At 32.3% G+C, this 17,436-nt stretch overlaps 1 protein-coding gene across 7 annotated transcripts in view; it reads left to right on the top strand.

Annotated features, from left to right (window-relative positions):
- Positions 1-15,243, top strand: part of LOC149804911 (forkhead box protein N2-like) — a 110,106-nt gene extending 94,863 nt beyond the window's left edge. For all 7 annotated transcript variants that reach the window (XM_089945821.1, XM_089945819.1, XM_089945828.1 and 4 more), the window contains 2 exons: positions 1,510-1,555; positions 6,204-15,243. In XM_089945821.1, the coding sequence (XP_089801947.1) occupies positions 1,510-1,555; positions 6,204-6,654 (497 nt within the window). In that variant the 3' untranslated portion in view covers positions 6,655-15,243. The remainder of the gene's footprint in view (positions 1-1,509; positions 1,556-6,203) is intronic.
- The last annotated feature ends 2,193 nt before the right edge of the window (positions 15,244-17,436 follow it).

Below are 17,436 nucleotides of genomic sequence, written 5' to 3'. Positions count from 1 at the left end.
TATTGTAAAATAAGATCTGCCATACATTATGTGACATCTTTAGACTCAAATTACCAGGACCCTCTAGACTAGGATTGCCATTGCAGTGTGTGACAGCAGATACGTAAGCCCAGATTGCCAAGGCATTATATAAAGACAGATTTGCAGCTTCAGATTGCCATGACATTTTGCAATGGCAGATCTGTGGCTTCAGATTGCCATGACATTTTGTGATGGCAGGTCTGAATTGATATTTGCAGTTGTATGTATTATGTACAGGCAAAAACAGTATGCAGATTTCCACCTGAGGGCAGGTTTTGTTCCATTTTCTTGAATGAAATTTGTATGATTCTTTTGGGCCCATTATTAAAGGCAAACATTTTTATATTGATCAACATGTTTTAACCAAATCAAGTATATGCTATTAAATAGGTTTTTCTTTGTGTTTTATGGACAGTAACACAGGTAGGTTATTTAGTACTGATGCAGTACTTAATTACCTTGCCCAAGGATATTCCAAAGGCTCAACAGATGGTTGGTGTTTCCTGCACCCTTTCAGTCTTAAGTCTGGTATGCTAATCACACTGCTACTGCAGTTCCAGCAGAGGTCTCAGGGATAGTTTTGATTACTTGTATTATTGCAAAAGAATTTTGAATTTTTTTATATTATTATGGGAAGAAATTTTGTTTTACAAAAATTTGTATTAGGACTAGTTGCAGGTGTGTGATGATAATAATGATAAAGCAGAGGGAGAAAATGAAAACAGACATTTAGCATGCTGATGGAAATGACAATGATGCAGTTGTTGATGTAATTGTAGTGATGATGGTGGAGATGATTGATAATGATGATTGTTAGTAGTAACACATCAGAAAAAATTAAAACAGCATACTGGTAGAAATAGTAATCATGTTGGAGTTAACTTTTTGATTGTAATTGTGATATTGAGAGCAACAACAGTAATAGTGGTTTGTTATGACCATATGCAACTTCAAGGTCAATCCTGCAGATCATCCACAGATGTATAGCTACATTAAGATGGCCTCTGCTATTTGCACAACAAATTGACTAAGGAGTTGCAAATTCACCAGACTATTTTTTCATTTGTTAATTCTGTCAATCCCACAATCAATCCAATTGTAGAAATAGCTGAGGTAGTCCAAATACCTTGCTGGTTCCTCTTCATATCACAGAAAGCTGAGGATATTCTGATTGTATGAGAACAAAGAACACAATGATTGGATGGTAAAGGTAACACCTAAATGGTGTTAGGTTTGTTGTGGTGGAAGATAAAGAAGAATTTCAGACAGTCACTATCAATGAATAGAAATTAGTTATATCTGCAGCTTCTTAAAGAGGAACATGATATTGAAGAAATAAAAATCAGAAATCATAACCCAATTTGGGGGTTTTACATTTGGAATTGGGTAATGATAATCATAGGGCATATGTTTGGCCAGTAAATGCCATTTACATGAGAAAAGGCATTTGCAGTCATTTTTATGATTTTTAAATTTGCATCTTTTCAGACTCAAAACACTTCCATGAGTCTCAAGACCTGAAAAGAAAACGAGGGTGAGTTTGGTATTTAATTCATTGGTAGACATTTACAGATCATTTCTATACCAGCAAAATTTGCACCATTTGAAAGTGAACACTAGACCTCTTATAATATGTTGGCATCATGGTTTGCATGTTGTCTGTTAAATCCTATATGCATGTTTTGCTGACGGAAATTGTTTTAGAGCCTTTTTTTCCTTTTTCAGATGAGTGCTAGTAATGTAATGCATAGAATCTGATAAAAAGAAATGGCTGGAGAGAAATATTTCTTCATGTGTGATGTAATTTTTGCTTGTCATAAGATTTAAATTATGTTTCATATATCATTTTGATAAGTCACATGCAGATGCCAACCATTCCAGATTTTGTTGAGTTATTAAAGTCTCTTATTAGAAAATTATACATTCTGAAATAGATCAAATCTGATTCTTGGGTCCAACATTTTGAATAAGAGTTCTTATATTTTTGATGTGGAGTATTTCTGCAGAAGTGTAAAACTTAGTATAGACCCACAAACATCATGTTATCGGTGTGATTTTTAATATTCATAGCTGTTGGTTCAGTGGTCTACTTTTTGGGGTATATTATTTAAGAAAGAAAAGTTCGTTTAAAATCTTAAGAAAAAAGTTCAGTATAGATCGATTGAGATCTTTAAAAAATATTCCTTGTGTAATATGTAGATATCTGGACATAGGATGGCATGATGTATTTTGCTTTATGCACTAGTCATGATATCACACATACCATACACTTCAGTTTTGGTTATTCAATGTATATTTGCTCAACAGCTATGAATAAAGAAATAGTAATTACTGATTCTTATTGGATTGGACTGTAATTGTTTCTGTGTTAGGCATGTATTACATTCTTACCAACTGGCAACTTGAGTTGGTTATTGGAATTTCTATTCTTTGTTAGTTGATTGATGCTATGCCAGGCCAGATAGATCAGTTATTCTATCAGATGTTATTGTTTGAAAGTAATAGTTGGATAAATGGATGTCAGAGTTAGGAAACAATACTATTATGTAACTCAGTTAAATTGATTTCACATATATTTTGAATCTTTTGAAGTCATTTCACATGGTATGAGAAGTAACCTGAACATCTTGATGGCATACTAAGTCAGCTCCGAGTATATGAAGACAACGGTGATAAAGTAATATAAATGATTCCATGAATGCGTAAAGCTGCATATTCACCTGCCTATTAAGACCATATATGTTTTAAAATTATGACTTTTAGCTGGACCTGTGGGAAGTCTGCATGCATAGGTTTGATATTTATATATACTAGTTTCAAAAGCATTTATTGATTGCTCCTTATAAAAAGAAATGATAGACTTGTATTTATTGCTATAGCAACTGTTCACCATTTTCCAGATTTTTTGGAAGATTTTGTAAGTCTGGATCTGCTGTCTTCTTTGCTGCAGAATGGTAATAAATATCAGCCATTATCTTTGCCATTAAAGAAAATGGGATGACTAATGATAAATAATTTTTTTAACCAATTTTTTTCTCCATGCTGGTAACAAATATTCTTGATTTCTTCTGTTTGTGTAAATATTAAGAAAGCTTTTAAGAAAAAATAATGCGACAGTCTTTAAGTATCAGCCAGTTTTTCTTATGTTTCTTTAAGCAGTGAAAGTATTTTTCTGTTTTTATTCAAATATTGACCAGAGTGCACAATTTTTGGATGTAAATTCAAAAGGTGTACAATTTCCTCAGTTTGTCTTTATTTTGGCAATACTTAATTGCAGATTTTTGTTTTCAAATGTAAAAGATGCAGTGGTTGGTTTTATTAAAAGAATCCTTATTTTATGTTAAAATGTTCACCTTTTAATATGACTGTTTGCAATGAAGTAAAGATAATCTGATTGATTCAGTGCTTTTCAAACATGAAGAGGAGCAGAACAATTTCTGTTCAGAATTTAGTTTTTAGCTGAACATTATTTTTTGCTGCTAAGAAGACTGCTATCGGTGGATTTTTACCGTGTTCCTATAATGTTTGCAGTGTGAACAATTCTAATATATCTGCTGTTAACTTTCTTTCTTACCTTATATTTTCTTATTAAGTTTTTTGGTTTGAATTCTTAGTTCTTGCACTTAAATTTTAGTCTTCGTTTTGACTTAATTTCAGTTCTGTACATTGTGAAGTTATTTGTGATGAAAAGTGAGAGTGGTCAGCATTAGATACCATAATTAAAGAAACTAAGCACATCTTTCATACGAAATAATTTTTATTTGTTATTATGCTATGAACCCAAGGAATCATAACAGACTGATAACAAAGCTTTATATAAACATAACATTTTATAAATTTTTCAGCTTTGTGTAGATTAAAACTTGTAATAAAATACTTCTACTTCTTTCAACTCATTAACCCCTGGAGATTTTTGTCATTTGCCCCCGACATGCAAGTAGGAAACACATTTTGGGGGCTACTTCTGAATACATCCAAATAAATCAGCTTGCAAGAGATTTTTTGTTAGCTTGCATCCTAGTTGTGTAAGAAACAAGCATTGTTTTTCATTGGGTATTTTGGTCGTGCATATGCAGAAGGGTGAAAGTTGGAGTTCTTTTTTGTTGTTGTTGCTTATTGGACCCATCATTTTATTGTCCTTAACCCTTTTTACTACAAATCCCCACCTTATCCCACTTTCTGCAGAGGTTCTTCTGTCTGTGTGTATTTCAGACCGGCCTGCCTTAGATCTGAGACCAATCCAGACACGAAATATGAATCTGACCAGAAGCAAATTTTGGGTTTAAAAATTATCGCGTCTAAAAGACTTACGTTTTCTCCTCTGTATTTTGTAATGTGATTAGAATGTCCAGATTATTTGGTACCATTGTAGAGCTACATCTGTCTACTTTTCTGTAATACCATCCATTTTAGTTATCTTAAATGACCTTGATACTACAGAGCTCGGAAGTAGGGTCCTACCTCCTGATGCTTAAATGGGGTACTAGAGGTTAATGAGTTAGTGTAATTCATCTTACTTTATCCCATCTGTATGTAAGGTTACTTTCTTTTTTTAATGTAGGAAGATGACTGTTATGTGTTATAATATTTTTTTTTTACTGTTATTTGCTTGTAATAAAGAAATATTGCTGTTATGCACTGGTAATATTAAATGAAAGAGATTTAGAGATTTGTTACAAAATAAACAGTAAAACATGGGAAGTAAAACTGTTTTGCCAGTACCATTTATAGTTCGTTTGTTTATTTATTTTTAAAGATAATAAGCTTTCATTTTAGACTATTTCCCAATATTTATAATAAATTGCAGTCTCTTTGTACAAGTTGTACACTTTGTACTTAAAAAATCACTTTACATCATAAAGTTGTTACAGTGTTGAATTACTGCAATTTAATAAAATTGGCAAATTTGGGATCTAAAGTTGGTTTTAATTTTGGTTACTTGTAATACCCAACAATGTTGATACAAAAGTATTTTAAAAAATATTTGCAGAATTATTTGTCTCATTTTATGAAAATCCTTGCCAGTGAGAATTGCTTGATCTATAATCTGTCATGTCTTGACCCTTTGGTGTTCAGTGCATATTTAACATGAAACAAATTCCTTCATTTTGTTGTAACAGATTAAGTAATACTAAAACAGGTGCTTTTTTTCTAATCCAATCACAGTTAAATCAATAGCTGTTATTGGTAAGTAACTCTTCACCTGCATTTAAAGCAGGTGTCATGTAAACGGGTTTATCCTGATATCTCCATTACAAAAGGCAATAGTACTTCTATGCAACTCGTTCTCTATATAACACTATTTCAGTACTATGCACCACAGGCGTGGATAACACATATTAGTGTGACACTGCACTTTGTATCAGTTTATCCTTGCTTAACTTTGGAATATGGGCAGAAGCATGGATTTCAGTAGAAACTTGTGTTAGTAGATCCTAGCTATGGACAATGTAGGCATTAATTTAAGATATCAGTTTCAACACAAATCACAGTCGATGTTTGCAGTTTTTGTTCCCCTGGAGATCTATTATTGACACTGGTTACTGGCCATGGTGTAAGTGACAAATGAAAATTGCAGATAATCAAAATTTATAGCTGTTCTTGAAGTTATTTTTTTATTAAAAATGCACATCTGGAAAAATTTCAGAAAATTGCATCAAACTATGACAGTTGAATTTAATGAGCAGTTTCTATACAAATAATCAGAATTTTATTCACTTTACATGGATTTCATGTGGTGGACCTTTTTAGTTAAGTACATGCAGCTTTTATTAATTCTTCAGTTTTTCTTCCACAATTTTTTTGTTCATTTAATGATAAACATTTCCAATTGAATTAATGAACATTTTATTTTTATACAGATTTCAGGGTTTTGTATCTTGATGCAAGGGGGAGAACTCTTGGAAAGAAAGTACAAAAAATAAATTTTTGTCAGCCTCTGACCTGCTTAGCCATCTAAATTTGCAGAAGTTATTAAATTTGATTGGGAAGGCCAGTTGATCTTCTGCAGTGTTATTGATTTCCATGTGATCTTGCCTAGCTTGCCAATGAAAAAAATCAGTAAATTCAGCCTGTTATAATTACAGAAGTTTTAAAAATGTAATCATGACTATTCAACTCTGGGAATTGTTTCTTTAGTGTTGGACACAGTATCATATTAACATGCTCTTCATCTTTTGCAGGATTCCATCCTACCAAACAAGAAATTTCGAGCCAATTGTGTGTACTGTTGTTCCAAGTGAGGACCATACATACAGTATGACCACTGTTGATGAAGATGACTTGGCACCATCATCACCAAGTTCATCAATTGATGATGAGTATGACTTTGGATCTGACGAAGAGATAGATGATTTCAGTGATAATGAAGATCGTTTGGGTAGTGATGGCGAATATGAAAGTGGTGTTGATGAGGTGGATGGCTATGTTCCTAACAATAGAACTCCAAAACGACCAAGATTAATTTGTGAAGAAGAGGATGAAGAGGAGAAGAAGAAAATTGAAGAGGGTGCAGATGCATTATTAAATTTAGCAGGAATTTTTAAGACATCACGGCCACTTTTAAGTTCTAGGAACCCAGAACATAATATTTGTTCTCAGAGAAATTCAGCCAAGACCTCAAAAAAATCCTAATTCTTTTGTCTTGGAAGTTAAAGACTCTTTACATGGAAACCAATGGAGATTTTGGCTTATGGATTTAATCCAGTTTCTCAATGTTCTTTATTTATGTGTGGTCTTCCAAATCAGGGAACTTACTGAATTAGTGATGAAGAGCATTGAGATGGTGTCGCAAGCATAGAAATGCCATACTTTCAGTCAGTCATTAGATTGTATTGGGCATTGGTTTGAATGGACATAAGGAAGAAAGCTTTATTTCAGTACATTCCATACTTTATTCACAAATTAAGTGAGATTCTAATAATTCATGAAAAACACTAATTCTTTTCCCTTGAAAGGGAAGTTATGAGGAAAAATACATTTTCTTGGAAATAAAAAAAATTAAAATTAGGAGGAGACAAATTTTTTTTGTTGCTACTTCATTTCATATATATGATAGCAAAGTGAGATTTCTTATTGTGAGCTTCCTTGTTTCCCTTCAAACCAACTATACTGGCGGTGTGACAGAAACCGAATATACTGGCAGTGTAACAGAAACTGGCTATCCTGGCAAATGTGACAGAATCCAGCAATAGTGGTTATGTGATGGATACTGTCTATACTGACAGATATGTCAGAAACTGACTATTATTGGCAACTGTGACAGAAACCAGCTCTGCTGGCAAATGTGATAGAAACCAGATTTATTGGAAATTGGACAGCCAGTTTTACTGGCAGTGTGACAGCAGTTATGTTGATATTGCAAATTATGATATTATTCAGAAATTGCAGACATTGTACATTCATAAATAGTGAACATGCTGAAATGGCACAAGAAATTGAAACTAGGCCTTACCATGGCAAATGAAAACTTAGAATTTTTTGTATTTGTTTGATTGCTATTAAGCTGTAATGCAGCTTGGAAATATGAACGACGATGCATTGATTCTGTTGTTCATAGATGAACAAGTCTTAAAAGACTTGGTCTGTCATGCTGTGTGAGATAATGTACTGTTGATAGTACCTTAGTGTCTCACATCATGTGTGAGATAATTTACTGTTGATAGTACCTTGAATATATTAAGTAGTGTCTCACCTCCTCTTCCAAGAAGAATATTGTTTCTTCCATGTTCCATACAGTTTGCACATTGACAAAGGAACATATTGTTCCAATGGGAAAAAATGTCTTCCAAGTATGCAAAACTAGATTTTTTGAGATCGTTTTATACATTCTTTTTTTAAAAAAAAAAAGACAAGGAACCAAAGCACATGTTAATGTACATGTCTGTTTGTATGGTATTTGTAAATAGTGAAACTATCGGTGAAACTGCTCATTTAACTAGCTTTTCCCCCCAAGAACTCGACTTAATACAATTTGTTATTGAACCATCATGCAACTGAATGCAATAGAAATAATATTTCTTGGTCTAAGTTTAAATTTGAGGCTCCATTCTCTTTCTGTCCATTTGGGGCTAATTCTTTCTTTTGTTAATGTATGACAGAATCTATAACTGTTCCATTGAATTCCTAATTTCTTGTTAGGAAAATTCTCTTCAAATGATTTTGTTAATTTGTATTTATTTATTTATTTATTTATTTATTTATTTATTTATTTATTTTCTGAGAGATTATTTCTTGTTTATGTTCAAAACTTCTTTCCAGAAGAAAGCATTAAATTCTGTAGTAGGTGATATTAATACTTTATCCATAAACCTTTGTATAAAACTTAATACTGTATATTGAAACTTCAATATAAAATCCAACTGACCCTGATCTGCCAGCACATTGTGTTGCAGATTAGGGTCTGTGTTTGCTGTTGCTAAGCAGTATATGTGGTAGTGTTAAAGAGCAATAAAGATGGTTTTATGGGCAGTTTCACTTGGAGAGTCTAAGCTAATGAATTGTGCCAAGCTTGCTCAATATGCTTGCATTTCAGTTGGTTATAGTTGGGTCCCTTGGTGCTATATCATTAAAATCATGCAGTGGCACATTTGTATTTCAAACTTTGCAACAAAAAGTCAAATTTCAGGCTATTGGACATCTGTTTGAATTGTTTTTGTAAATTCCAATTCACATAGAAACAGTGGTTTAATTTTCAAATTTGGTATACTTTAGGGTTTTCTATTTTACCCTGGCAAATTAAATCAACTTTTAGTGGTTACTGTCAAAAGGTCTCGTGCAGTGTTTGGATGCGTTTCAGATACTTTCTTCAGCTTTAAAATCCTAGTTCAGTTCAATGTCAATTTACGCTTCTTGTGCGAAGATAGAAAAATTCACTTGTTTGCTTTTCTTAATGAACAGATTATTTTCCTGAACAAAAAACAGTTATAAGCACAGAACAGTTGCATGTCCTTGAATATTAATTTTAAAATATTTTGAGGAATCATGTGGCAAACAACACTAAAAGTAACTACTATCTTAGTTCATCCAAAATGGATTGGTTTGTTTTTGGTGCTTTTTAGTGCTGAGGCAGTGAGAATAAATTGCCTTATCCAGGGACACAGTATGGTAGTCATCCCAGGCAGCTCTGATGGTAGGATTTGATTCTGTGCTTTTACTTACGAGTCTGATAGTTGAATCATAGAGCCACTGCAGCTTCTGGTAGAATGGAGTGATTAATAAAACTGATATCTATTTCTTTTCGTCCTTTCTGGTTTGATATTTAGAATATTGATGCTTACTTAAACATAAACCTGATTTGTACAAAAACAAGTATTTTGTTTGCTGATGTACAACATGCATAAAATCGAAAACGGCACAGAACCCGATTTGTCGCAAAGTTTTCCAGTAGATAAGGTATACTGATTTTGCTGCTTATAATTTAGAACAAACAGGTAATATCTCGAGGTAATTAAGATGTTGCATTAAATGTCGGCAGATCTTGCTCAAAATTCTTGCATTTGGTTGCTTGTTAATACATTAGTAAATATAGTAACAACTTGACTTTGAAAGGAATAAGTCTCTTACATTGCAAATTTATTTGACTTTGGTTCTATTTTAGGACACCAGATTGCAGGATTCATCCTAATTTGTGATAAAAAAAAGAATGTGCAACAAAAAAATTACCAAATGATTGAAAATCATGCATCATATCTGAAAACCTTATCTTTTTGTACTTCATTAAATTTCCACTTTTATTTCGATTCCCACCATTCAAGCAGATGCACGAGTTTCATGTCAGAATTCTCAGTTCCAGAATAGACACAACAAATTTACCATGAATACAGAGCATTAAATAGACTTTAAATTTAAATAAGATTTATTTGTCCTGGATTTTTCATATGGAGAATTAATATTACTGCGAATTCATTTATTTTCTTGGGTTTCACTGTTCATGATTTTGACAGAAATAAACCATTTTGTCAGCACTTATATTTGTGGATTGTGGAAAGGGCATATTGTTTCCACAGAAGGATTATTGTTTGCAGTCTTTAAATTTGTGGTTTGTAGCACTTATGAAGTTCACAAAATTGGACAAATAGTATACACACTGTATTTTTAAGAGGTGCATTTCATTTCCAACACAATTCTTACATGCAGCAGAAAGTTTGTCTTCAGAGATAATTAATCTGTGGAACAGAAAGAAAATGAAAAAGAATTTTGCATTTCTTACATAATTGCATATTACTTTAGTTTTGTTTCATTGATAAATACAAATATTGTACATATACTTGAAGAATGGTTTGTCCTTAACTTTCACCCACAAATGGTACCCATAATAAAATTTATTAAATCTTTTTATAACAAAAACTAATGAAAGTTGAATATCATTAGACTCAAGGATGTATCATTTTAAGTCCAGTCCCCTCCAGTCTTTTGATGTAAAAAGAACCTGTGGAAGACCATTTTGATTTGTTGGCAGATTTTTAAAAATTTATGTGATTTTTTTGGTAAAAAAATTAGATGAAAAATAAAACATTTAAACTGATAAAAAGAAGAAACAGTGAGATATTTTAGATACTCTGGTTTATTTCCACCCTGTTCAGGAGTATAGAACTTTATAATCTTAACCGTAAATAAATTCAGTTGGATTACATGTATTTGTTACTCGTTAGGAAATTTATTTGTTATACCGATAGTGCAGAAGTAATTAATGACTCTTGTTTATTCACACCCAGTTCATCATAAAGAAAAAGTTCACTTTAACAAGTGTTAACTTTCTGGTTTTCATTGATCAATACACAAATTATCCATTCAGATTATTTTGTTTTTATTTTGTCTTTGTTAATAGCATACATAGAAATATATTTGTAATCCACAACAATTAAATTGCAAAACTTTTTTGCAATTGTTTTGTTAACATTTTTTTAATAAATAGCCTAATTTGGGCTTGAACTATACCTTTAAAGTGTTCTGATTTATCCAGATGTGTTCAGGATTACTTAGTCAATGATGTTCTTTTTTTGTGCAACATTATTTTCTTCTGTTAATTAATAGTGCAATGTAGCTTTGTTTACAAACACATTTGTCATATTTGTTGATTTTAGTCAAAAACATATCATTTTTTAAATTCCTCTTTTTATCAAAAGTGGGATCTCAAAGAATTTTTGTAATCCTTTATGGAATTTAATAGGTGTTTTTGATATCGTCGAAGTTGAAAGGTTCTTTGAGAATAGTAATCAACATTCTATTGATCAGTTCGAGGATCATCTGCTGGCATGTTTCGATGTATGCAGTTGAGGTAATTAAGATGTTTCTGAATTTTGAATTGAGGACCTTCTGCTGACAGGTTTTATGTAGGTAGATAAGGTCATTAAAATGTTTCTGAATTAATGCCGATGGAATGGATGTTACTTTCTGGGGACTTCATATATTCAAAGCTTGATCATTGATTTATTGTTAGCAATGACTAAAGTCCGCCATTTCATCTGATGTAAATATTCACTTCTTGCATTTTGAATACTCGCCATTGCTCTTGTAATCATGCATATATTGTGTAATGGTTCTGTTATTTTTCAGTCCATAATTGTCTATGCTTCACTCTCTTTGTTGATTTATTTCATCATCCAAACCATCTTCATTCATTTAACTATAGTTGTTATAATTATTCTGTTATATATTAATATTATTTTATGCAGGTAAGATGTCTGCACAGATATATGTTAGGTTTTACAAAGATTAAACAATTTCTGTGTAGAGGAAATACAAAAGAATACAAAAATTAAAGTATTTTTTTTGTCATGATGGTGACTTTTACTCCAGAGCATATAACTTGTACAAAGAATATATCCACATATTTAACTTTAAATGGGTATTGTAGGTTTGAAGACAGAATTGCATAGTGGTAAAATTAAAAATGCTATGCCAAAACCCATATCTCATTTACATGGAAGAATCAGTTTATAAATACTGCCTTCAAATGATCATCTTTTTTTTCTCACCAAAAATAAGAACTTAAAAAGTTCCATAGATTCGTCACAGTTGAACTGCTTCATTGTTATTAAAACTGCCTGATATGACAATGGATTTAAGGACTGTATGCAGGATTGACTCTTGTGTTAAAATCATGAATTCTTTAATGGGTATTGCTTGCATTTCAGTAAAGTTTGATTCTACACTTCATTAAATCAAAAATATGATACTTTTTTGTGTGCAATTGTTGCTTGTTAATATTTGTTAATTTGGTAGATTTACTATGCATAGTCCTTGATTGTAACATCTTTAAGTCATGACTCTAAAAAAATTGTACTTTGTTATTGACTCTAGTGTTGCTCGATTAAAAACAAAAAGTCTTCCAAACATGTTATTAGTGATAGTAAAGTAGTTGGTTTGTGCTGCTTATTTGATATGATGTCAAACCTTGGGATAGAACTCAGATTTGTTCTAAAAAAAAAGAGTGCCATAACAGTTGGATTTTGAGGAAGGGAGCAGATATTTTTTTCATGAATGAATGAATCGGTAATTGGTATTTTTAATTATCCTGTTTGCTGCAGAATCTTGGATATTGATTGGGAAAAATGACATGCCTTTTTCTGATCGACTATGATCATATTCACTTGGACTAACTGGATAGGTAAAATGGGCTTTGCTTTATTTTCATACCCAAATTTGCTGAATTTGAATGCACTAGAATTAGCAAAATGCTTTTGGTCTTTCTCTCTCTCGTAAATTTTTGGTGAGAATTTTAAATTAGGTTAACCATTTTATTTGTATTTGGTGTGAATTTTAAAATCAAGTACGCCCAGTAGTAGAGTATGTAAAACATGAAGGCCAAAATGATTCCTATGCTTCTTAGTCATATAGGCATCAGTATTGAGAATTTGATTACATATACTTTTGAATAATTCAGATTATTTTGCTTGCTTGTTGATCAATATTATTTGCAAGATAGTATATAACTGTGAAAAGAAATGCATGCATCAAAGTCTTTGAGAGTGTATATTCACAATTTTAGATCAAGCCAAACTAAAGGGTGTGCTCCAGAGTAAACTAGACTAAATTTCAAACGTTGATGTTACAATGAAAGTGCCACAAATTGGAATAAATTTGTATTATCCTGTACTCTTAATGATTAGACCTAGCATTCTCTTTTCTTGACCCATTTAAGTAATTCACTACCATTGTAAATGTCCATAGTAATGCACAATTTTTGTCTGGAAGTGTTGTAATGACAGCTAATGTGCAGATCACTCAATGATCCGATCTTTGTAAAAGGAAATGAGTATTAAATTTAAGCAAGAACATTTTATACAACATCAATGAAGTTGCCTACATGACCATATTGATGTACACTTGAAAATGAAATGGATGATCTTGCCTTATTTTTGTATCTGGTTTCATCCTTATTCATTATTTCATCAAGACGTTTAAAAATGTATTTTGAACTAGTCGTAATTATGCCATGAGGGCCTGATAATGTGTTCATTTTTAAATCAAGATAATTATTTGTAAACATTTTGTGACTAAAATTCAAACTGTCACACCTGAGCAAAAGTTACCATGACTTTTATTATGTTACTGAAAATGTGTAAATATAGCTAGCATTAATGGTTGGTGTTTTATGGTACAACAACACTTTGAAGGTTATATTGTGCTAAGTAGAGATAGAAGCGCCTTGCCTCAATGATAGCCAATCAGGCTGATATGATGGAAATTGAAACCTTACCTTTCTGGTCACAAGTTTAGCACCTTTAACCTCAGAGCCAGCCCATCTCTTAATCATTGATCTGGACAAAATGGGCATTCATTTTCGAGGTAGAAATAGATCTCTGACATATGACGGCACATAATGTCAGCTTTTGCTTCAAAGATATTGGTTGATAAAAGTGCACATATTAGCAGTAATATATCCTTACAAAACCAAAAACTTTGATGAGCTAACACAATCCTCATCGTTAAAGTAGAGGAAAAAAGGGGTGGGGTTAAAAAAAAGTTAAGTATAAGCAAATTGCTGCTTGCAATTTATAACTGCCTGTCTGGGTTGGCTGCCTATTTGTCTCCTGGGAAAAGGTTCATAGCTTCTGTTTCAGGGCCATCCATTTAGTATGTACGCAAAAAATCTGGCAATGCTTGATCTTTCACTGTACACATGCATACTTTTTTATAGACCCCCCCCCGCGTAAGTATGCTTCCCCCCTCCGAATTCTATAGAACTGCCTATATTTAATCCATTCAGAAATGATCAAGGATTAATAATAACGTGTTTAATAAAACAGATGGTCCACCTGTGTTGAATGTCTGGCTGCATCAAAGAAATAAGCTGCATAACTTGAAAAAGTTTGTTTAGTGTCTGCTAAAATTCAAAAGCCGACTGAACCCAGTTGGACAGGTTACGTATTAGACAAATTATTATGAAGGTGTCACCCCTCCTGTTTCCTATGGATACATACATTATCAGTAGACCCCCCCCCCCCAATGCAAGCGTATGCATTTGGGTCAACTCCCACCTCCATGCGTACATACTAAATGGACAGACCTTCCTTGGTGTGATATTATCAGTACTGTCATGCATGTGCTGTTAAAACCCACAGAGTAAAAATCACAATTTTCATATCCCCATTTTTTTAAAAAGTGTTTTACAACTTTGATTTATGGAAAGCACTTAGTAAAAAAATAGCTGTAAGATATATGTATAGATGGATATTGGATATTAGTACCAACCATCTAAAGAGTAGAAACAATAGAAATTGTCAGGTTTAAAGAATATGTACTCCTGTCTTCCAGACTGTTAAATATCATCATTTTTGTGATGTTATTTGTACATTATGGAAATGTAAATTAACAAGCAGAGGGAAACATTTTACTGAAACTGATGATTGTTTTCTTTCATCTTGTGCTCAGGACTTGATACAGGGAAATTAATAGACTTGAGAAAAACATTGTGCAATATTACTATATATGTTGTTAAATTTCAGGATCTTTAAAATCAAAACTGCAGTATGTTTTCTCTCCTTAGGGAATTAGTAATGATTCAGAGGCTTTTGTTGTTCTTCGTGAAGGCCTCAAAATATTGCTCATTGCTTGTTTATAGGATATAAATCACTGAATATTTGGGCAAAGTATTGAATCTGTTCATGAGGTTGTGCAATACCAGTCTTAATGAAGATAATGAACAGGCTTTCTTTGTACTTCATCAGTTCATGTATATATTGTAAAAATGAATAAAATTGTTTGATAACAATGAAATTGTTTTCTTTTTTTTGAGGTTGTGGGCTTGTAAATTTCAGAATTTTCTGTTGTTCTAAGAAGAAAAACCCCATTTCAATAAGTCTTTGTCATACCCAAGTTTCAGATTGTAAGAATTATATATAATTCTTTTTCTGTTTATCCATGTTGATGAATGTCATACTGTTAATCCTTTCTGCCCATTTGGGCTTTAACTTGTACTTGAAACCAATCTTGCTGTGTTGGTAATCACAGCAATACACGTTTATTCAGCATCATTCAAACCTGACATGCCATCATCTAGTGTTATATTAGGAAGTGGCTAATGTTATATTAGAAAGTGTCTAGTGTTATATTAGGAAGTGTCTAATGTTATATTAGGAAGTGCCTAGTGTTATATTAGGAAGTGTCTTTTGTGGCTATTCTTATGCAGATCATGGTCAACAGAATTGTTTTATTGGACAGTTGTTGCCCAGTAAAGGGTAGCTACATCACCTTGTATGTTAAGGTTTTCACTGTTGAACAAGAAGATTTTTTTTCTCTTGTGGTTTTGTGCTGTCACATTTACCTTATAATCATGACATCTTAAAAGTTTTTGAGCCAAACCAGATCAAATAATTAGATGGGTGGGCTCCAATACCTGATTAGGTGCCTATGTCATTATCTTGCAAGTTTGTAGACATGTTTTTGAACTTTTTCCATTTTGACAAATAAATCTCCAAACATTATACATATAAAACCACTGGAGGTTGTCAAGTGAAGTTTGTAAAGGCATTATGGTGTTAATATATTGATGACCTATTTGGGTTTGTTAAGCTTGTTTAATTTTTTATTTTTTTTTATTTTATACATTTTTTAAACATATAGATTGTGACCTTTTTGACAAAATCCTTGTAAGCATGATCAAGCAAAAATCAAGAGGAATAAATTTGGTAGTTCAATATGCATAAAAATGCAGATAACCTGATTAGATTTTAAGGCTGTTTTAAAAACATTTCTTTTTTATACATATTTTTGTAACTTTTTTGAGCAGGCTTCTCTTGACAAAAATTGTGTAAACACTTTACCTTCTTACAAAATATATTTTAAGAAAACTCCAAGACAAACCAGACCAACCCTGATATATAGTTACCTTTAATGAAATCCCTGAACCTTGATAACTTTGATCTTGATTTCTGTTTTTGGCTTGGAGGGATACCTCCATGCTTATGGCATAGTGTCAATTTGTTAAAACCGAATAGAGTTTGTTGTTAATACTAGTAATGTAGTAGTAATAAAGGACAGAGCTAACTGGCCATTCAGGTCAGTATATATTGAGAGAGGTAATTGATTTAGGTAATTGATTAACTTGGATGGGCATTATCCTGTATATTGTTCCACTGATGGTATTACTTGAAACAACAGTAGAAAGTGTTTTTAAAAGGAAATCAGAGTGTCTTAAGTAATTTTTAAAATGTTAATGTAAAATCTGTTGAGAAATATTAAAATAAATACTGATTATTTATATTAGTATGTTTATGATAGGATTAAGGACCAGTTGTATTCTATTTGGTCTTGCGCAAATTAATATTCAACTCTGCTATTATTTCTCTTGATACTGTTAAGAATTGTTTGGGAACTTTTTAAAACTTTTTTGACAAACCTTGTAAGCATGATTGTGCATAAACCACTTGAGGCAGACAAATGAAAAACGAAGGTGTACTACAAGGGCTATCATTGGCTCAGGTAATATGTAATTTTTGAAGCATTTGTACAAATTGGTAATTTTGACATTTTTCAGAGGAAAGTTTGATTGTTAACACAAAAGTGAATATTTTCAGATTATGCTGCTTTCACTTTTCCTAGTGTTAGTTCCCAGTCTAAGTTCAATTTTCTCCATCGAGTAACTGGCAGCCTGGAACAAAAATAAAACATAGTTCCAGTCTGATACCTTGGTCACTTCTATCGTTTATAATATCTATCATTACTTGGTCACTTCCATCGTTCATATATCTTCATTACATTTATCAGTGTCCCCTTTATGCTAGCTTGAATGTTTCTGTGCACCTGCTACCTAGTGGTTGCAATAAATTGCGTCGCTCATTGGAACCAGTGTTAGGCTAGGAATTCCCCCTTTTAAATTTGTTTACATGGTTACTGTAGGTTTTTTTTCCCCACACCAGGTTTTCAGGATTATGCAAGATTTTGGCAAAAATGGCTATAAGAAGACTTCTT

This window comes from Sinohyriopsis cumingii, chromosome 2 (assembly GCF_028554795.1).
Source record: "Sinohyriopsis cumingii isolate HCF-2022 chromosome 2, ASM2855479v2, whole genome shotgun sequence".
Classification (NCBI taxonomy): Eukaryota; Metazoa; Mollusca; class Bivalvia; order Unionida; family Unionidae; genus Sinohyriopsis; species Sinohyriopsis cumingii.
The sequence above is the reverse complement of the archived record's forward strand: the minus strand, read 5'-3'. Positions and strand labels throughout refer to the sequence as shown.